A 22423-nucleotide genomic window follows, 5' to 3' on the forward strand; every position below is an offset into this window, starting at 1 on the left:
AGAAGCTGCAATACAATTGCTTAATTTGTGAAAGTGAAAGTTGCTCAGTCATCTCTGACTCTTTGTGACCCCATGGACTGTAGTCCATAGAATTCTCCAGGCCAGAATACTGGAGTGGGTAGCCTTTCCCATCTCCAGGGTATCTTCCCAACCCAGGGATCCAACCCAGGTCTCCCGCATTGCAGGCAGATTCTATACCAGCTAAGCCACAAGGGAAGCCCAAGAATACTGGAGTGGGTAGCCTATCCCTTCTCGATCGATCTTCCCAACCCAGGAATCAAACCGGGGTCTCCTGCATTGCAGATTCTTACCAACTGAGCTATTTGTAACCTAATGTAATTGATATGATTACTTCATGCTAGCCTAGCCTATACCCTAATGAATGAATTGTTATAAAGTCTTGATGGCATACAGTATAATAGTCATATTCATAATACAGTGTTAGAAGCATTGTGTGTTTTTTTTTAAATCACTTACTTGTGATGATTGGTTGTTGCAGTTTCTGCAGTTATTAGAGAGAGGCTTACTGTGCAGTAACACAATTCTTTGAAATGAGTTATAAAACAGTAAAAAAACCCTAACATGTTGCATATTGTTTTCATATTAAATATCACTCACATCATACCTGTGTAAGGATAGGTTATCCACTTCAACAAAGTCATGCATATGATGTTCTACATGTATATTTTTCTATATTAAAAAATAATCCACATATAAGCAGACCCACACAGTTCAAAATGATTTTGTCCAAGGGTCAACTGTATAAGCAGCTCTAATTGCATTTTCAATCCTGAATAGTGATTGAAGTTCACAGGTATAAATCTGAGTCATCAAGTGAAGCTAAATTAAGTGAATGCTTATTACTTAAGCACAGAGGTATGTAAAAATATTTCCTTTAAATTGATTTATTATTCCAAAAAATGAGAACAGCTGCCTATACTAAGAACTTACATAGATGATCTAATTTAAGTTTTGTAGCAACTCTATGAGATTAGAATTATTATTCCTATTTTACAGATGAGGAAACTGAGGCTTAGAGAAACTAAATAACAAAAGCCACATCTGTCTGAATCCAGAGCCTGTATCCTTAACTACTATTCTATTTTTTTTATTTAAATGTTAGCAGGTAAAGAGTTTAATTTTTCATATTTGGAAATTTCAGTTGTGTGGAATATCTTCCTTTAGTTCTTAAATACCACAAGATAAATGAGATGTTAATTAATTTTATTTCATAGCCAACAGTACTCAAGAGCAAATTTTGAAATTTTTCAGCTCATGCCTTATTTGGTACTGGACATTCTGCAAGATTATCCAGGACTTCCTGGACTTTTTGTGGCCTGTGCTTACAGTGGAACATTAAGGTATGAACTAGGACTCTAATAATACAAGTTTTCCCTCTTGGGATGTTTCTTTTATTATTGGATATTTGTGGGGATAAGGTTGAATTCTGGACATGGGCACAAATGGCCCCAAATAGGCAATTATTCCATGTCTCCTTTCTGTCAGTCTGACTCTTCTCCTTGAGGGTTGGCTGTCTGTTGCCATAAATCTTTGCTTTTATCTTTAGTACCTACTGTCTATAACATCATCACATACCCAATACTGTCACGATAATGATAATCAGTTGATGGTAAATTTTGCTGATGGTCAAAATAAGGACCTACAGTCTTAGTTTAAAATATGATTGTAACTAAAGCATGGTCAAATGGAAAACTTAGAATACAAATCTCCTGTTACGTGCTGATTAATATATACTGTCCAAAGAATCTTGTTTTGTGTTTGAGCTTATTCATTGCACTTTGTTCCTGTGTTATACTAGTTATTATCATGTACAACATATGTTAGTGAAGATCCAGAAAATTAATATTATTAATATTTACGGTGAATGTTAGAGAGGACTTATGATAGTCCTTTCTATGCATGAAGAAAACTGTGCTTTAAAGTCATTATATAGTAATACTGCATGATCTAAGAGATTCTTTCATGGATAATAAGGATTAATGGCAAAATAGAAGCAACATTAAATTATCCTTTCTCACTATTAAGCCTATGGGTTTGCCTGAATCATTCTTAGATGACAGCTTCCAGAAAGAGGATGATGTAATTATTAAAAAATAATGTAATAGGTAAAATAGATAAAAAAAACAAAGTCCTACTATATAACACAGGAAACTGTACTCAGTATCTTATAATAAACCATAACGGAAAATAATATGAAAGATAATATGTATGTATACATTAATATGTATATTAATATATGCATATATATACTGAATAACTTTGCTGTATGCCAGAAACTACCGCAACATTGTACATCAACTATACTTATAATTAAAAAAATAATGCAGTAGAAATCTGGTTATATTTCAGAGGGGACAATGCTGTCCTTTTTCTTACTCCTAGCTAAGGTATTATTAAAGTTTACATGCACGTTAAGAACTTGGTTTCCCTCCGCAGCACGGTGTCCTCCAGTATCAACGCCTTAGCCGCAGTGACCATGGAAGACCTAGTGAAACCTCGCTTCCCATCTCTCTCGGAAAAGTCTCTCTCTTGGGTTTCACAAGGAATGAGTAAGCTTTCATTTCACAATTCCATCTTAACTCTGGGAGATCATTTTTAGAGATACCAGAAATTATTTTCCATGGAAAATAGCGTGAGTGTATGCATGCATGTGACTTAATGCAGTCATGGCCATATTTGCAATCAAGATTTGGGATATACTTCCAGCAATTGTCCGGTGACCACAAAGAACAATTTCCAGGAGTCCTATGTGGGTAACTTTCTTTTCTACCTTCTTCCTATACTTGTTTCAGTATGACTAACAAATTAGTTTTTTTAAAAAGAATCTTTAACCTTTAAATTAGTTTTTTTAAAAAGAATCTTTAACCTCAACTTAATAGCACTAGTAGACTGTCAAAGAAATAGTAAATAATATTCTGTTTTATACCACAATTCTGTATATAATTGCCATGACTGTAGCCTGGAATACATACTTAATTTATATTCTTCAGTGTCCCCTAAATTTAAATAGCATTGAATTATTTTATTATGTACCTGATTTTAATCCTGGAACATAATTTTTTAAAAAATGATATAGTGCTTCCTTAAAGGACATTTAGATGGGCTCATTATGGAATTGTTGAAGCTGTGTGGTTTAGCAGAATAAATAGAAGCTTTTGAAGCCAGACAGACTTGCTGGCCTCACCAAACTGCTTCACTAATTTACTAACTGTTAGCCTCGAGCAGGAGAAGGCAATGGCACCCCACTCCAGCACTCTTGCCTGGAAAATCCCATGGACAAAGGAGCCTGGTGGGCTGCAGTTCATGGGGTCGCGAAGAGTCGGACACGACTGAGCGACTTCACTTTCACTTTTCACTTGCATGCGCTGGAGAAGGAAATGGCAACCCACTCCAATGTTCTTGCCTGGAGAATCCCAGGGACGGGGGAGCCTGGTGGGCTGCTGTCTATGGGGTTGCACAGAGTCGGACACGACTGAAGTGACTTAGCAGCAGCAGCCTCAAGCAAGGGCTTCCCGGGTGGTTTGGTGGTAAAGAACTTGCCTGCAGTGCAGGAGATGTGGGTTCAGTCACTGGTTTGGGAAAAATCCCTTGGAGAAGGAAATGGCAACCCATTCCAGTATTCTTGCCTAGGAAATTCCGGGGACAGAGGAGCCTGGCAGGCTGTAGGCCATGGGGCTGCAAAAGAATAGGACAACGACAAAACCTTGAGCAAACCCAGTTGAGCCTCTGTTTCTTTATATGTAAAATGAAAACAAAAATTATTCACTTTGTGGGTACTGTGAGATTTAGAGATAATCCATGTAAAACAAGAGGTACTAGCTAATACTCAAGGAATGATGTTGATGATGATTAATAACAGATTGACTCCACTAGTGTAGATGAATCTTTCATTCATTTTGAAGGGTTGAATATAATCATTATGTTGAGGTATGTAACATGGCAAATGACTTAAATGTTTCTGATAATTTGAGTACAAAAAAACCACAATGGTGACCATTCATGAGCTACCAAATAGAGAAGAATTTAGTATGTTGGAAATACTATTTATATTAGGATTTAGAGACATGGAAAATCATTGCAATAAAGCTCTTTTAAAAAAAATTAACGTAAAGTTTTCCATTCAGGCACAATGAGATTATTTACTCACTCTGCTTAACAAAGATGTGAGTGCTTTTGTAAGTAAGATAGAAATAACATAAGGAATACACTAATTTTTTTATGAATAAATTTCTCACTCATTTTATTTTTTATATTTTGAAGTTTATATGTGGGAAATTATATTAATGGATTTCAGGTGAGTTTTGTTGAATGGAAATCTTTAAAAATAAAAGTAGGGGGGTTGGAATTTTCTTATGTGTGTTAGTTGCTCAGTTGTGTCCAGCTCTTTGCAACCCCATGGACCGTAGCCTACAAGGCTCCTCTGTTCATGGGATTTCCCAGGCAAGAATACTGGAGTAGGTTGCCATTCCCTTCTTCAGAGTTTTCCTAAAGCAATTTCAAAAGTAAAATGTGTAGTTAGAGAAAATCTGGAAAATACTGAGAGCAAAAAGACAAAAAAATTCCACAAACTGACCACCAGTGATAGCTTGAGAATTTCTATAAAGAAGTTTTGGGGAAAGAGTTTGGTAGAAGGGGAAAATATACTTATCTTCAAGTTGCCTTTCTTTGCTTTTGTTTAACAGGAAAGGTTTGTGAATATTGATGGAGATCATAAGAAGGCTAAAAGTCCTAAAATACTCTGGTGTGGATTGCCACTTCCCAGGAGAAATGAACACTTAAAGTCAGAAGACTTTCTGATGTTTATTACTCCCTCCCCCATCAGAGCTGAGCTAAGCTGTGTCCTGTTTTTGGCAAAGTGAAAAGAGAGACCTGAGCTTTCCTTTACAAACAAACGTTTATGGAGGATTAGAAGAGTAACACAATGGTTTTTAGTTTTAAAATACCTATAGTTAACTTTAGGGATTCTTTACTTATATAACCTAAGGTAGTAAATCCTGGGACACAATATCAGGGTTTTCTTTCCTCTTGCACACTGCTGACGCTGTAGAAAAACAGCCCGTTGCCTTTTTACCTGACTCCGAGGTAGGTGGCCATTCTTCGTTATAGTCATATTACACACTTTGAATCAAGGTGTGGTAGCTTGTTCTGTTGAGAATTCTAATCCTCTGAATCTGGATTTTGCGATGGCTTTTATGTCATCCATATAGGTGTGCTGTTTGGCGCCCTGTGTATTGGCATGGCTGCACTGGCTTCACTAATGGGAGCTTTGCTGCAGGTAAGAGCTAATCTTCAAAGGTTTAAGTCATAATCACTAAATTCTTCTTTTAAAAAAGTTGATGTGATCATCCTTCTAGACTTCTCTCTTTATATATCTACCCATAGACATACCAAGGAACAGATGTGACTAAAGTCTTTAAAATTTTTTTAAATTGAAATTTCCATTTTGAGATAATCATAGGTTTACATGTAATAGTGAAAAATAATACAGAGAGACTCCGCACACCCTTTAGCCAGTTTCCTCAATGGTGAGAGACCTAGGTTACTTTTCCCTGTGGATGTCCAGTTGCTCTAACACCACTTGCTGTAAAAACTCTCTCTCTTCCATTGATTGCCTTTGCACCTACGTGAAAAATCAGTGGAGCATATGTGTATGGGTCTATTTTTGGTTTCTTTGTTCTATTCCATTGATCTGTGTGTATATCCATCTGCCAAGATCACACAGTCTTGATTACTAACACATTGTAATAAATCTTGAATCCAGATTTACTGATCCCTTCCACTTTATTGTTATTTTTCAAAATTGTTTTAGCTATTTTAGTTCCTTTGCCTTCCTATATAAAGCTTAGAATAATCTTCTCTTCATATAAATATATATTTTTATATATAAACCCTGCTTAGATTTTGATAATATTGCCTTAAACCTATATAACAACTCAGGAACATTTTTACCACATTGCATCTTTTAATCCATAAATGTAGTATGTCTCTTCACTTATTTAGATCATCCCTAAGTTTTTCCACCACCAACTGTGTAATTTTTATAAGTCCCATTTATATTTAATTATATTTATACCTAAGTATTTCATTTTTTGAGTAATTTAAATGATATTGTATTTTTAATGATGGTGTCCATGTGTTTGTTGATGTATAAGAGATGCAATTGATTTTTGTATATTTGTCTATATCATGTGACCTTGTTGAGTTTACTTATTAGTTTCTGGGATTTTCTTCAACTTCAGTTAGGGACAGTTTGATATCTTCTCTTCCAATTTGCGCATGTACCTTTTGTTTCCTTATTGCTTCAATTTGTTATTATTATTATTATTATACTATTCCTGTGGCTTCAGTTTCCACATCATGTTGAATAAGTGTAGGGAGAGTGAACACCGTTGCCTTGTTGCCCAGTCTGAATGAGGAAAGTGAAAGTGAAAGTTGCTCAGTCATGTCCTACTCTTTGCGACCTCATGGGCTATACAATCCATGGAATTCTCTAGGCCAGAATACTGGAGTGGGTAGCCTTTCCTTTCTCTAGGGGGTCTTCCTAACCCAGGGATTGAACCCAGGTCTCCTGCATTGTGGGAAAATTCTTTACCCGCTGAGCCACAAGGGAAGCCACTAAATGAGGAAAGCATTTAGTAGTTCATTCTTGAGTCCATTAGCTGTAGGAGTTTTGTATATCCCTTTTACCAAATTAAGGAAATTCCCCTTTACTCCTATTTTACTGAGAGTTTTTTATCATGAATGAGTGTTGAAATTTGTCATGATTTTTTGGCATTATTTGATATGACAATATGATTTTCTTCTTTAGTCCTTTGACATGGTATATTATCCTGATTGATTTTCAAATGTTGATCCAGCTTTGCATTTCTGGAATAAACCTCACTTGGTCATAGCATATAGTTATTTTTATATCTTGCTCAATTCTATTTGATGATATTTTATTAAGAATTTTTACATCTATACTCATGAGAAATACTGATCTGTAGTAATTTTTTTTTGTAATGTCATTGTCTGGATTTGGTATTAGGGTCATACCAGCTTTATAAAATAAATTGTAAAGAATTCTCTCCTTTTTTCTGAAAGAGATTGTGTAAAACTGGTGTTAATTCTTTGTTTGGTATAATGCTATTTGGTATAATACTCTAGTGAAACCATCTGCTCTTGGGGGTTTCTTTTTGGGGGAATTTAAAATTATGAATTCAGTTTCCTTAGTAGTTATACCTATTCAAATTATCTGTTTCATATTGGATGAATTATAAAATGGATCAAGGATTTGGTCTATTTCACCTAAGTTGTCAAATTTATGTTTGTGAAGTTATTCATAGTATTCCCTTCTTATGCTTTTGATATCTGCAGAGTTTGTAGTGTTAGCTCTTGTTTTATTCCTAATATTGGTAATTTTATCTTTTATCTGTTTTTTAGTCTTGCTAGAGGTTTGTCAACTTTTATTGATATTTTCAAAGAATTAGCTTCTTGTTTCACTGATTTTTCCATATTGTTTTTCTGTTTTAAATCATTGCTTTTTGTTATTATCTTCATTATTTTCTTCCTTCTGCTTACTTTGGATTTTGTTCTTCTTGAGGCAGAACCTTAGATGATTGATTTCAGACTTTTCTTTATAATTTATGCACTAATTGCTAAAATATTCCCTCTCAGCACTTTTAGCTGTGTCCCACAACTTTTCATATTTCGTATTTGTATTTTTTTTTTTTGTATTTGTATTTTAAAATTTCCTTTGATATGTCCTTTTGACCCATGGATTGTTTAAAAGTATGTTACTTAGTTTCTAAGTGTTTGGAGATTTTCCTGTTATCTTTCTGCTGTTGATTTCTAATTTCATTCCACAGTGGTCAGAGAACACTTCTGTATGATTGCAGTTCTTTAGAATTTGCTGAAGTCTGTTTCACAGCCCGGGATGTAGTATCTTGGTGTCTGTTACAGGGAACCTGAAGGGAACATGTGTTCTGCTGTTAAGTGTATATTCTATAAGTGTCAATTATTAATAGATCTTCTCTTTGATGGTTCTGAGTTCTTCTGTATCTTTCTGATTTTCTGTTTAGCACTCTTTAATTGTTTAAGTCTTATTTTTTCTTCAAGTTTCAACTTAAACACTGTTTTCTAAAAAGGCTCCTTCTGTTACCTAGATAGGTTTGAGTTCCCCTCTATTATGTTCCCAGAGCACCTCATATTTCTCTTATCATCCCCATTATAATACTTTATTGCAGTTATTTATTTAGTGTCTGTTTTACTAAATAGGTTATAATTCCATAAAGGTGAGGATTATGCCATTGTTCTTTGATACTGTACCAAATATCTGGTACAGTGCCTAAGACAAAGTAGATGTTTTATACATTCAGGTTGAATGTAACTATTTATGTATTGGTTCATAAATATCTACTTATCTGATCACCCCCAAGTGGTCCATGAAATTTCCATGGCCACCTGGGTCCGACTCTGGGACTCTGGGACCTCAGCATGACCCAGAAACTTGAAGGTTAATGCTAGGCATAGCAAGTCCTCCAGACTCCCGCTTCAGGCCTAAGATTTGGTTCCTTTCTGGCCAGTTGTTGCTTAGTGTATACCAGCTTTTAAAACAGTGTGCTCTCATCCTGATTGTATGAATGAATGATGATTTAGGTCTGGAAACTCTCTTATCGGGTACACCTAAGCTATAACCAACAAAACTCCTGTTAATATGCTTTCCTTCATAGTCTGAATGACTATTTAAAGCTCTTATTATGATTGACACCCCCTTTCCCTCGCTTTTCATGTACCAGCTCTGGCCTGAGGATAGGTAATGAGATATTCTAGGAGAGTCATCATGACTTGAAGACAGCTCTTCCTTGCTTCATCTCTAATCAAGGTCTTATTCCTGAGACAAGTACTTGGTGGGGAGACTATTCCTTGTATCTCCAGAGCTGGCTCTAGCTCACACTGTCAGTGACCACCACATGTGCCAAGGGACTTTGCACATTTTGCAAAACTCTGCCTTCCTTCCTACTGGACTCTGGTTCAGGAGACATTGTGAAATGATTCCTTAGGACCATATTCTGAGTCCACATTCTCCTTGAACACTAGTTCTTCTGTCATCATATCCTCACTCCCTCCCTAGTCCACTAGGTAGAGCTCTTTTCTTGTTTTTTGTTTGTTTGTTTGTTTGCTATTGTTTTTTAACCCAGAGCTGCAGTCTATACCCTCTAAAATGTTTTTGACTGACATTTTTTCTTTAATATATTAATTCTGTTCCATCTGTCCCTTTTACTCTGTGAACAAACCAGTGCATCCCTGATTCTTCTTTGATGGTTCTATTCACTCTCAAAAATTAGCTGTCTGAATATTGTGAACATACATCTCTTGAATGTTTCAGCTATTTGCACTTTTCCATTCTTCACAGTGTAAACTTTTTTCACTATCATGATTTTGGCATCTGTCCATCAAAGCAAAGGTTGCAGTTAGCTAATCAGGTTAAAACTTTCTTCATGATTTGATCAATCTTTTTTTTTTTTTTTTTGGAAGTCACATTTCTCATTCTAGTTCTATCCTTAGGAAATCAAGGATAGCACTGAGTTTTGTTGCCATCTCTGGTCACTTAGTAGTACTTATCCACAAGCTTGTTTTGCAGAGCATTTTGAGACTACCAAAGCACAAAGGAGTGATGTGATTATTAACATCGGCAAGAACAATGCTAGGAGGAGTAGTGTCCCTCTTGCCTCATAGTTCTCTGTCCTCTTTGTAGTTTGCTTCTTTTATTGAGGATACTTAATGAACAGATAGAACCTGAGCCTGAGATGCAGAAGCTTCCAGGTTTTAATTATCTCTTTGTCAGTGGCAAGGCTGCCATGATTTTCAGGAGTCTGAGTTTAAATCCTCATCTCAATGAAATTACTTTTAAATGTTTTAACTTTGGATTTCCAATTGCTGATTGATGACTTCTAATTAATTTTCTAGGCAGCACTCAGCATATTTGGCATGCTTGGTGGGCCACTAATGGGCTTGTTTGCTTTGGGGATTTTGGTTCCCTTTGCCAACTCAATTGTAAGTATAAAAGATGAATATATGTAAAGTCTACTTTTCCAACTACAGTAGCATTTCTACAATTTTTCTCAATTGTAAAGTTATGGTTCCTTTGATACCTGTCATTAGTGGCTTGTCTTGATGACTTAAGTTATTCGTGTTGACTTTGCTGGGACACACAACGAATGTATTATGCACTGGGACCCTGCATGTGTGAAACTAAATGGAAACTGCCAGAACAATATACATTGTGACTGCTGCTGCTGCTAAGTCACTTCAGTCGTGTCTGACTCTGTGCAACCCCATAGACGGCAGCCCACCAGGTTCCCCCATCCCTGGGACTCTCCAGGCAAGAACACTGGAGTGGGTTGCCATTTCCTTCTCCAATGCATGAAAGTGACAAGTGAAAGTGAAGTCACTCAGTCGTGTCCGACTCTCAGCGTTCCCATGGACTGCAGCCTACCAGGCTCCTCTGTCCGTGGGATTTTCCAGGCAAGAGTACTGGAGTGGGGTGCCATTGCCTCCTCCAATATTGTGACTATCACATAATTATAGAAAAACATAATTATAACTAAAATATAATATTGTTGTTTAGTCACTATGTTGCGTCTGACTCTTGTAACCCACCATGCTCCTCTGTCCATGGGATTTTCCAGGCAAGAATACTGGAGTGGGTTGACATTTCCTTCTTCAGGGGATCTTCTTGACCCAGGGATTGAGCTTGTGTCTCCTGCACTGGCAGGCAGATTCTTTACCATTGAGTCACTGGGGAAGCCCAAAATATAATATTAAAGAGTATCATAAAAAAATAAAATAAAGAGTATCATAAAGCACAACTAAAAGATATATATTATGAAATAACACATAATATGATATATAATATAATACAATATATTATGAATATTGGGCTTCCCAGGTGGTGCTCAAGGTAAAGAACCTTCCTGCCAATGCAAGAGATGTAAGAGACGCAGGTTTGATCCCTAGGTTGGGAAGATACCCTGGAGGAGGGCATGACAACCCATTCCAATATTTTTGCTTGGAGAATCCCAAGGACAGAGGAGCCTGGCAGGCTACAATCCCTAGGATCTCACAGAGTCAGACATGACTGAAGCAACTTAGCATGCACATTATGAATATTATATAACTAAAGAACAACATTTTGTTTTCATTTATTTTTTATCCTTCATGAAAATTAATCATTAAGATTTAAAGGAGATTGACAGGCTTGGATATGAAAGATTTCAGGGCAGTAGAGCCAAGGATACCTGTGAATAGCCAGAGTACAGTAAAGAGAAGCAATAAGATAAATTTTTTGCCACTTTGGTCAGAAACTGTTCTCCTGATATTTAAGGATGTAACTGCAACAACATGGTTCTGTTCCCAAAGGGGTAATCATAATTGAGAACTGAATTCAGAAAGAAGTGATAGCTCTGTTCTTCTGTATAGATATATCTATGCTTTGAGGTGTTCTAAGTTTTGTTTAGAATAAATGAAATTGAAATAATTTCTCTGAAAGTCAGGAGGAACACTACGAATTTAGTCCTGCTATAAAGCTGAGGTTTAGGAAAAGCTTATAATATATATGTGGTTGTTTCAGACAGATGGAGAATAACTGCAGAACTTTATATTTAGAATTCCATTTTCCTCGTGAGGCATTAGGGATTGGTAAGGCAGATACAAGTAAAGGCTATTATCATTGTTATTATTGTTAATAATAATTCTCAATGATGTGTCATATGAAATCCTAGCTTAGTAGAAATGAATCAGAGTGAAAGAGGGCAGTTCGTGTCCACCTCAGAATGTTGAAGTTTTGATGAGATTCTTTGCATTATGAAATGCAAGTGGTTGGTTGAGTGCCTGAAATATTAAAAGAAGACTGACTTTTAATTTTTGACATTTATTGCCACCATGAGTTGCCTCCAGAAATGCTATAGCTGACTAGGTCCAACTTGTCCTTAGCAGAGGAAGTAAGATACTGTTATTTCTGTTGTAATAATCTGATCATTATCCTTAAAGTGAGGGGAGAAATTTCACCACAGAGAAAGGGGCTTTACAGCAAGATTTGCTTTCAACTGCATCATTTGGAACTAGGGCTTAAATCATTTGAGGACTGACTGACTATCAAAAACAGTTCGATTACTGGTGAACGGTAGGAGCAGGGTAACCCAAGTCTTCCAAAGATTGTGAAACCAACTGTCTTTAGAGAGGACATTTCCACTTATCTCTGGAAATGCTTGGCTTTGTTATATGTACCATTGCAGTCATTTGTGAAAAGACCTTGCTATTGTGAAAAGACCCCTAATTTACAATCATGCATGTTGCTAAGTTAAGGAGTAAATTCTGTGGATGCTTTCTTCTTCAAAGCCTGTTGCTCATGCATGCATGTGTGCTAAGTCACTTCAGTCTTGTCTGACCCTTTGCGACCCTAGAGACTGTAGCCCACCAGGCTCCTCTGTCCATGGGACTCTCCAGCAAGAATACTGGAGTGGGTTGCCATGCCCTCCTCCAGGGGATCTTCCCAACCTAGGGATTGAACCTAGGTCTCCTGCCTTGGCAGGCAGGTTCTTTACTACTAGCGCCACCTGGGAAGCCCCTGTTGCTCATATGACATGCCATTTTTTAATTTTTTGTAAATTAAGTAAAAGTGGAGGGAACAGTTGGCTTGAAGTCAACTGCATATCTGTCTGTTGTGGTCACTGGGTGTAAAGAGATGAAGAGGCCAGAACAGAGTGCTGGTCATGCAGACAGAGTGGAAGGCATGGAATTATGAGATATGTCAAGAAAAATGAAGAGGAATTGGTGATTGGCAAGATAGGGATATAAAATAGGGGCTGGGGGTTCCAGAGACCAGGGCTCTGGGCTGAGGGACTTGGGACCCATGCTGCCCTTGGCAAGAGGCAGGGAGCTTGCAAGGGAGAAGAGTTTTAGGAGGGAAGCTGGTAAATTTGATTTGGACCGTGTTGAGCTTAAGCTCCTAATGCTAACTTCTATTTCAAAGCAAACTGTATTATTTGTTTTGAAAAACACTTCTGTTTTGCAGGGAGCACTTGGGGGCCTGCTGTCTGGATTTGCCGCTTCTTTGTGGGTCGGAATTGGAGCTCAGCTTTATCCCCCACTTCCTGAGAGAATGATGCCATTAAGACTTGAAACCTATGGCTGTAACAGCACATACAATGGAACAAATTGGATGACAACCACAGAAATGCCATTTTCTACCAGTGCTTCTCAAGTACACAACATTGAAAGGTAATGAATCGAGCTTTGTTATGTCATATTTGAAAAAATGAATGTGACAGATAGATAACCTCTGTTGCTCTTTGTCTTGCCTGCAGTGCTGTGATTTTTGCCTAATTCTTAAATGAGGAGGGTGTGTGTGGCTTTCTGGCTATTATATCTTGTTCAGAAATACCAAAAAAAAAAAAGCCATATTTTCTTAATTTCAATAAAAATGCTGACAAATATTAGTTCCACTTGAGTGAAAAGTTGTCTTTGTCCACTGAAAAACCTTTAAAATAAAAAGCAAAATTATAGAAGACACATTGCATATATAGTCTTTGAAGTATAACTTTTACCAACTAGAAGCTACAATGCATTGAAATATGTTGGATAATTGCTGTTTGTCCAGTTTTAAATATTCCGAATCTTTAGAGCATTGGCAATGAGTTGCAGCTGTGATCTTCCTGTTAGAGTTTTCAGTTATGCAGTACATTTTTGAGCTTCTGGCTACTGATGTAATCTGATTTAATGAAATAATGTAGACTTTTGGTTGGAGAAGGAAATGGCAACCCACTCCAGTATTCTTCCGGGAAATTCCATGGACAGAGGAGCCTGGTGGGATAGTCCATGGGATCACAAAGAGTCAGATACGACTGAGCGAGTTTCACTTAGTGACTAAACAGCAACAGACCTTTTGGTGCATCACTGTTACACTGTACAGTGGGTGTGAGAGCAAGACTACCCTTAGTGGGTATATACATCTTCAGTTTTAAAGTGCAAAACCCATGGATGCCTTCAAGGAATGCAAAGATGAGGGCCCTTCCCCTAAAGTATCGCCCCAGTTCCAGCTTGCCTAGAATGAAGCCACTGGAGAATCATTTCTTTTGAGACAAGACATGGCATCTCCCTCTTAAAATGGGACACACTCCTGGGAGAAGGAATGTGACCATACATACAAACGTCATTGGTGATTCAGAGGGAATTCAGCTATGAGAATACTTGTGTGGGAGTCAGGGCTGGTAGTCTGCGTGGGTAAAGAGAAGAGGTACTTCTAGGGCCTGAGGCATGTGTGGGGGAAGGTTTGACTAGATGGGGATGCTATGGAGATAAGGGCACAGAAATACAGGGCCTATTCTGGATAAGAATGAATGCATTTATGAGGTGGAGCTCAGGAAGTCATTAGAGAGAAGGGAGAAGTGATGAATTAGTTAAGGGAGAAGTGATTAAGGGTAAGTGGGAGGATGTTGAAGTTGTACTTTTCATTTCACAATTTTTCTTAGTGTTTGTCCTGATTATGTAGATGTGCCTTTTAATTTAAAGGCTGATTGGTTATTTGGATTTCCAAAATATATAAATTAGCTGAGGTTTACTATGTGCCTGGTACCATAATAATCACTGTTCTATGTTAGCTTATTTATAAAATAACTCAGCTAATAAATCAGAATTTTTGAGCGTGAACTAAGTACCCACAAGAACGATTATAAGCAAAGTTGAAATGTAGATTAGCACAGACTTCAGGGATGTACTAATACAGAATGCAGAAGTTGGCTATAAGAGAAGGTCTGGAAAGTTATTCTTGTCACAGAAAATGACCCAAACGGAAGTTGGACAAGAGAATAAACAAGTAACACATTGTGAAAAGTAGTATTCACAGTCTATCATGACAACCAGAAGGAGGAGGAGCCTAATGATTCCTGAGTGAAAGATTCTTTTTTAGAGGAGTGTAACATGGGTGATATAATCAGGTGAACAAGATCAGACAGGGGGAAAAAAGGAAGGAGCGTAAGTTGCAGAATGAAGGCAACATATGCACATCAGGAAGGCCTGAAGCCACATGGCGACTTAGGACATCATGCACAGTTCAGGATGACTAGAGTCCAAGGGGAGTGAACACACAGCTAAAGGTGAAGTAGGATACTCTCATTGCCTAGATATTAGGTTTCAATTACTCATTTCAGTTTTCACTTTTTAAGTTCCTAATACTTGATGGGTACATAACTTGCATTTCCCTTATGATTAATGAATTTTGATACCTTTTTACATGTCTATTGGGCATTTGTATAACTACTTCTGTGAACTTTTGTGACTTTATTGAAATCTTTGGTCCATTTTAAAATGAGTTCTCTGTTTTTATTTAAGTTTTCTTGATATATTCTAGATAAAAGATAAGTTTTGAAAATATTTTTCTCCCACCCTGTAGCTTACCTTTTTACTCTCTTAGTGATGCTTTTTAGTGGTCAGAATTTCTTAATTTTAATTGAGTTCAACTTATCAGTCTCTTTCTATATGGTTAGTCTTTTGTGAGTCCCATTTAAGAAATCTTTGCCTACCTTGAGGTCATAAAGATATTCCTCTAATTTTTTTATTTAAAAGCTTTCTTGTGCACCATTTCCATTTGTGAATTGTAATCCACTTTGGAATTGATTTCAAATGTTCAAGATTCATTTTTTTCCCCATATGGATATTCTATTAGCCAAAAACCATTTATTGAAAATACCCTCTTTTTGCACCATTTTCCCATGCAGTGGCAACTATGACATAAACCCAATGACTATTTTTTGTGGGTCAGTTTTTCGATTTTCTATTCTGTTCTGTTTTGTCTGCCTTTGGCCCAATATATCACATTATCTTAAGTTCACTAGCTAACCTCTATGTTTCCCTTTTTTCTGGGATCCTGACCCCTCAAGTTCTAATTGCCATGATCTCTCTGAGGTCTACAAAAACCTGCCTCATCCCATCTCCAAATTTTCAAATATTACTTTTGGCTGGATGGTGGGTCCATCAAAGCTGAATGTGGAATCCTAGAGCAGTTGTTTTAGAAGCAGATCAGGTCATGTCACTTCTCCACTTAAAATACTACAATGTGTCTTCCAGGTCTACCCACATTGCTGGAAATATAAGTGAAATAAGTCAGACAAACACAAATACTGTATGATATCTCTTATATGTGGAAACTAAAAAAAACAACAAAATAATGAAGATAACAAAGAAGCAGAGAAGTGGGGAGGGGCAATATAGGGACAAGGGATTAAGAGGTAAAAACTATTAGGTATAAAATAAGCTACAAGGACATAAGTACAACATAGTATGTATAGCCAATATTTTATAATAACTGTAAATGGAATATAATCTTAAAAAATTGTGAATCACTATATTTTACACCTAAAATGCCCAGCTGGATGAATCGCAAGCTGGAATCAAGATTGCCAGGAGACATCATTTAAAAGTGGACATTTAATTTCCAAAATTCATGGAATTTTTAAAGTATCTTTGACATTAATTTCTCATTTTGATATTAATGTCTCATTTAAGTGCTTTCTTCTCTACAATCAAAATGGGAATTATTATGTTTATTAATTTGTTTACTTAATCATTACACATCTCATTTAGAATGTAAACTTTCTGAGGGCAGGAACCCCCTTGCCCACCTTTTCAATGGCAGACTTTTCAGTGACAAGAACAGTGCCTGGGACACAAAGCAGAGGGGAATGAATAATGAATGAATAAATGAACAGAATGAATAAACATGGACGTTGGTATTATAGTATGAGATCAAGGTTAGGTCACACTTAATTTCTGACCCAATAAGGTAAAATTGGGACAGCACATTTGGACATTAGAAACATGATTAAGTATTGTGTTCTGACTTTGCCATGAGGCTTATTGATACACACTCTTTGTTACTAGTAGCTTGAGTGAAACCTTACAGTTGTGCTTTTGTCCTTTCTTAGGACTCCGCTGATGGATAACTGGTATTCCTTATCATATCTATACTTCAGCACTGTTGGAACTTTGGTAACGTTGTTTGTGGGAATGCTTCTCAGTGTATCAACAGGTAACATTGATATTGCTATATTTAGTATTAGTATTGCTATATTTAGTCTTGCTATATGTACCTCTGTATTAGTGTTTACTATATCTGTTTTGTAGCTATTTATGTTATTTTACTATATAAAATAGTAAAATACTATTAGCTCAATTGTTTGTTCCATTTTACTCATGGGAAATTTTAGGGCCTAGTCTTGAAAACAGAAGACCCATCTCAGTTTGAATCTGTTATGCCGTTTACCAGCTGCATGAACTTATAGCTCTAAGTCTGTAGAGCTGCTCCAAAGCTGCTGAGCCTTAGCTATCTTATGTATAAGATGAGGGTAATAGTAATTGACCTGCTTATCTCACAGGTTGCTGTAAGATAAAAATAAAATGCTTGTGTGTAGCTATTACAATGCTAGGAGTTATATACATACCATTATAATAGCCCTGTGCCATGATATTCTCATTGTCCTGCACCAACTCTTTGTAAACTGGAAAGAAGATATGTGTACATGTAAGGAGAAGTCTTTATATCTAATTATGGTCTTTATATATAAACATAGTGTGAAGGCTTTTTTCAGATGTCTGTAAACTTAAAAAAAAATACGTTTTAAATAAAATCAAACCAATAATACATGGGGTATACCCTGCTCTCTGGGATTGCTGTGGAACCATTATCCTGGGAATTCACTGTGTCCTCGTTCTGTGAATTCCCTTGGTCCCCTTCCTCTGTTGGATGCTCTGCTGCCTGAATCCCATTTCTCCTAATTCTTGTTTACTCCCTTAACTGAATGGAGTATATGCTATGGCATGTTCTTGAGAAAGGATGGACAAGAGATCTTGGAAACATTGCATGTCTGCTTGGTGACTGTTGATAATGTGAGTAGAGAATCCTAGGTTGAGAGTAACTTTCTTGTTCCTGGAGCCTGTCTTACTTTTCTTCGACTTGTCTTGCTGCCGTTCAGAACACCAGTGCCCTGTCGTGCACTGGCCGTTTACATGTGACCCATTTCACAATGACTGTCCTGCCCTAAACCCTCAGGAGGGTCTGAAGACATACATCCTTCAGTTCCAGGGAACTTTCCTGTATGATTTCTTTTGTGATTTCCTGCCATTTTCGATTTTCTCTTTCTAGAAGCTCCCGTTAGTCAAATGTTTTAAACTTGGATAGCCCCTCTGATTTTCTTATCTCGTCTCTCTATTTTCCATCTCTATGTCTTTTAGATCTACTACCTGGGATATTTTTATAATGACTTTTCCAATGATTTTCAAAGGAGCGTGCTGATCCAGTTTTGAGAGTAGTCTGTAAGGAAAGGAGGGCAGGTAGAGGCTATTGCACTTATCCAGGTGAGCAGTCATGGTGGTTTGGAGCAGAGCAGTAGTATGGAGTTGGGGAGAAAAGCTGGGCTCCCTAATTTCCTATGTTCCCTCACATGTGCACATCCATAGCAGCCAAACCAGGGGCAGGAGGCGCCACTGCTTTCTTTATCAAATGTGTTATAATCAGTCAGAAGTCCTACACTTTATCCAAGTATGTGTGATGTCTGCTTTATGCTACAAATCTACCAGCATGGTGCCCACTTTGTAGAATTCTACCACCTCTCATTGATTTTTTGGCATCTGGAAAGCACTGTCTTTGAGACTTCTTTGGTACTTGCATTTATAATTAAAATTATATTAATAATGACATTATTATAACAGATTAATGATTATATTAACATTATATACTTGTCATTATTATAGACATTACAATCTATAATTATTGTAATTTTATAATAAAGTTTGTAGATATCTGTTACCTCACAAACAGTTGTTTAAACTATTCTCTTTCTCTTCAAAAAGAACTGTGCTATTGCTCCTAAGTAAAATTCCCAGCATGGCAGGTTTACTCTCTTATCTGTTGTGGTATATTTTAAGACAGATTTTAAATTTTTCTCACCGGTAACCCAACCATTCAGATCTGGAACAAACATCTCCTTTTACTATTTGACTTTTGGTCTTTTTCAACTCATTTTTTTCCTTAAAAAATGGGAGTGTCATAATACTCTCTTTGCTCCTTTCCCTCCCTTAAATGCTTTGATTCTGATAACCATATTGGTTTTCATTTGAATAGTTTATCCAACAATTCACAGTTTCCTACATTTCTTCATACATTCATAACCACTAGATTAAGGAAGGGAAACTCTGCTGTCTGAAGCAGAAGTAGATGGTTTGATATTTTATTGGTAGAACATGAAGAATGCTTTTAAACCAGTTTTCCTACCAGTATTGGGCCAGATGACTCTTCCCTAACTGATACTGGACGAGGCAGTTGGCTTACATTTAAGAGCCATCTCATTTATCTTTAAACAGTAGACTCATATTGATCCCAGTGAGAGGCTTGCAGAATCTGGGACTGACTGAAGGAAGAGAAAGGGTAGGCTAAGTCTCCAGCACTATTTAAAAGACTCTTTGTATTTTGTAAGTGCATAGAAGTGAATGTGCTCAAGTTAAATGTGTGTATGATGGTCCTTCACTGGGTAGTTACAGATATCTTTTTAACAATGTAAATAATGTCTGTTTTTCAGGAGGAAGAAAACAAAACATAGACTGCAGATTCCTACTAACCAAAGAGGACTTTTTATCTAATTTTGACATTTTTAAGAAAGTGAGTTGGCTTTCTTTTTCCTTAAATTCTTAAGACTGTTTTTATCACCAGGATAGAATACTCGTTAGTCCTCAGACTCTCTTTGGAACTGATGGACAAGGAAGGTATTTGCCTTCCTCTTTAAAATGATTTATTTCTGTTGTTTATCTCTGCTTCAGTAGACTGTGAATAAGATTTAGAGGAAGAAAAGTAGTAGTGATAATTATTGAGTTGAATAAACAGTTTCTTTTTTCTAATCATCATGTTAACATTTTCTTTTAGAAGAAGCGAGTTTTAAGCTATAAATCTCATCCAGTAGAAGATGGTGGAACTGATAATCCTGCCTTCAACCATATTGAATTGAATGGCACAGATCAAAGCAGCAAGATCAATGGAACTCGTTTGTGAAACAGTTGTGACGCTAAATGACCTTAAGCAGTGTCCCAGTTTTATGTCTTCTAAAATACTTGAATCAGGTTTTAGATTTTTTTTTTTTTGGTCTATAATGAGTACTTTGGAGGGAACTTCAGGGATCATTTTGTTTAAGCTTAGCCCTGACTTTTCTTTTTTTAACTTTCTACACTCATTAATTGATGCAACTCTGGAGGTAAAAGTTTCAGCATCAGCATTTCCCTCTCTCTTTTATTTCAGTGAAGCTGTAGTTGTGAAAGTTGTGACTACATATGTGCTGAAAAGCTAATACATACATATAACATGTGCTTGATGGTTAAAATAATATTCTTAAATTAGGGCATTGTTAAAAATATTTCCCATGCATTTGGTGCTGGCATGTTTTAGAGTTTGCTGAAATCATAATTGATATTAAAAAAGACCTTTCTTCTTCCTATCACACTCTGTTTTTAGGGAGCAATGAAATAGCGGGTCTATGCTATCTAAATCTTTGCTTCTCATCAACCCCTATCAGCCCAGGGCACATATTAATCTTGGAATTGATTCATGCTCAGGAGGGCGGTAATCAAGAAGCATCCTGTTTGGGACAGAACATGGGCCCAATAACCAAGGTCTTCTTGATACTACACATCTATTCTTAGGCCTTTTTGATTGTTATCTATAGTTTCTGGCCACTGGTTGCTTCTATTGCCTTTCTTAGTCTCTGGTTCTTATCTGGATTCCAATTTTCTGACCCATCAACTGGTTTTGTTGTGCGTTTCATGCTTGCTCACCTTCCTATTCATAATTTCCCATTCACTCTATTGCCTTGTGCTTGCATATATCTTAAGACATCCAGTGTGAATCCTGTTACCCCAGATCCTGGTTCACTGCAACCCAGCCTATAAATATAAACTCCCTCCCATAAGCCTTATACTGACCAAAGTACCGTCAATTAGGTACTTACAGATTCAGTGGTCCAAGAACATACATAGAATTAAAAATGGTTAAGCTCCATGGAATTAGAAGATTCCACTGAATACTATTAAGCTGCATTTTTGAAAGTCAACCAATCTGCAATCATTTACATTTAAAGGTACATACACTTAGACATGGGTTGCCACCTGGCTCAGTGGTAAAGAATCTATCGGCAATGCAGGCGATGTGGGTTTGATGCCTGAGTCTGAAAGATTCCCAGGAGAAGGAAATGGCAACACACTGTAGTATTCTTGCCTGGAGAACCCCATGGACTTGAGGAGCCTGACGGACTAGAGTCCAGTCCAGTTCAGTCATTCAGTCGTGTCTGACTCTTTGTGACCCCATGGACTGCAGCACGCCAGGCCTCCCTGTCCATCACCAGCTCCTGGGGTTTATTCAAACTTATGTCCATTGAGTCGGTGGTGCCATCCAACCATCTCATCCTCTGTCGTCCCCTTCTCCTCCTGCCTTCAATCTTTCCCAGCATTGGGTCTTTTCAAATGAGTCAGCTCTTTGCATCAGGTGGCCAAAGTATTGGAGTTTCAGCTTCAGCACCAGTCCTTCCAATGAATATTCAGGACTGATTTCCTTTAGGATGGACTGGTTGGATCTCCTTGTTGTCCCAGGGACTCTCAAGAGTCTTCTTCAACAACACAGTTCAAAAGCATCAATTCTTCAGTGCTCAGCTTTCTTTATAGTCCAACTCTCACATCCATACATGACTACTGGAAAAACCATAGCTTTGACTAGACAGACCTTTGTTGGCAAAGTAATATCTCTGCTTTTTAATATGCTGTCTGGGTTGGTCATAACTTTTCTTCCAAGGAGTAAGCGTGTTTTAATTTCATGGTTGCAGTCGTCATTTGCAGTGATTTTGGAGCCCCCCAGAATAAAGTCTGTCACCGTTTCCCCATCTATTTGCCATGAAGTGATGGGACCAGATGCCATAGGATTGCAAAGAGCTGGACGTGACTGAAGTGACTGAGCATGCATGCTTAGACATGGAGAAGGAAATGGCAAACCACTCCAGCATTCTTGCCTAGAAAATTCCATGGACAGAGTCTGACAGGCTACAGTCCTTGGGATTTCGAATAGTCAGATGACTTAGTGACTAAACAGCAATGCTTAGACATACTGAATTCCAGTATATCCACCTGGTTGAAAAGCTAAATTACATAGGCAAATATTACTATTTTTCTTTAGTGTTCTGGAATTACTGAGTATATGCTATGTTCCATGTTTTAAAATTTCAAGTAGCAATCTCAAAGTTCATTTTGTTTCTTTAGCTATGATTCTAGCTAAGACTTTGGTTACAGGCTTTCATCAATAGCTTACTTTTTTTCTATAGTTCACACATTAGATACT

The 22423-nt window shown here is 37.1% G+C and overlaps 1 protein-coding gene across 1 annotated transcript in view; it reads left to right on the top strand.

Annotated features, from left to right (window-relative positions):
* SLC5A8 (solute carrier family 5 member 8) overlaps positions 1 to 21308 on the top strand; it is a 52175-nt gene extending 30867 nt beyond the window's left edge. Inside the window, exons 8-15 of the mRNA XM_043882516.1 lie at positions 1273 to 1361; positions 2458 to 2570; positions 5229 to 5296; positions 9970 to 10056; positions 13076 to 13281; positions 16983 to 17086; positions 19632 to 19711; positions 19973 to 21308. Of these exons, the coding sequence (XP_043738451.1) occupies positions 1273 to 1361; positions 2458 to 2570; positions 5229 to 5296; positions 9970 to 10056; positions 13076 to 13281; positions 16983 to 17086; positions 19632 to 19711; positions 19973 to 20098 (873 nt within the window). The 3' untranslated portion in view covers positions 20099 to 21308. The remainder of the gene's footprint in view (positions 1 to 1272; positions 1362 to 2457; positions 2571 to 5228; positions 5297 to 9969; positions 10057 to 13075; positions 13282 to 16982; positions 17087 to 19631; positions 19712 to 19972) is intronic.
* Positions 21309 to 22423: the final 1115 nt, after the last annotated feature.

Source organism: Cervus elaphus, chromosome 22 (genome assembly GCF_910594005.1).
Source record: "Cervus elaphus chromosome 22, mCerEla1.1, whole genome shotgun sequence".
Classification (NCBI taxonomy): Eukaryota; Metazoa; Chordata; class Mammalia; order Artiodactyla; family Cervidae; genus Cervus; species Cervus elaphus.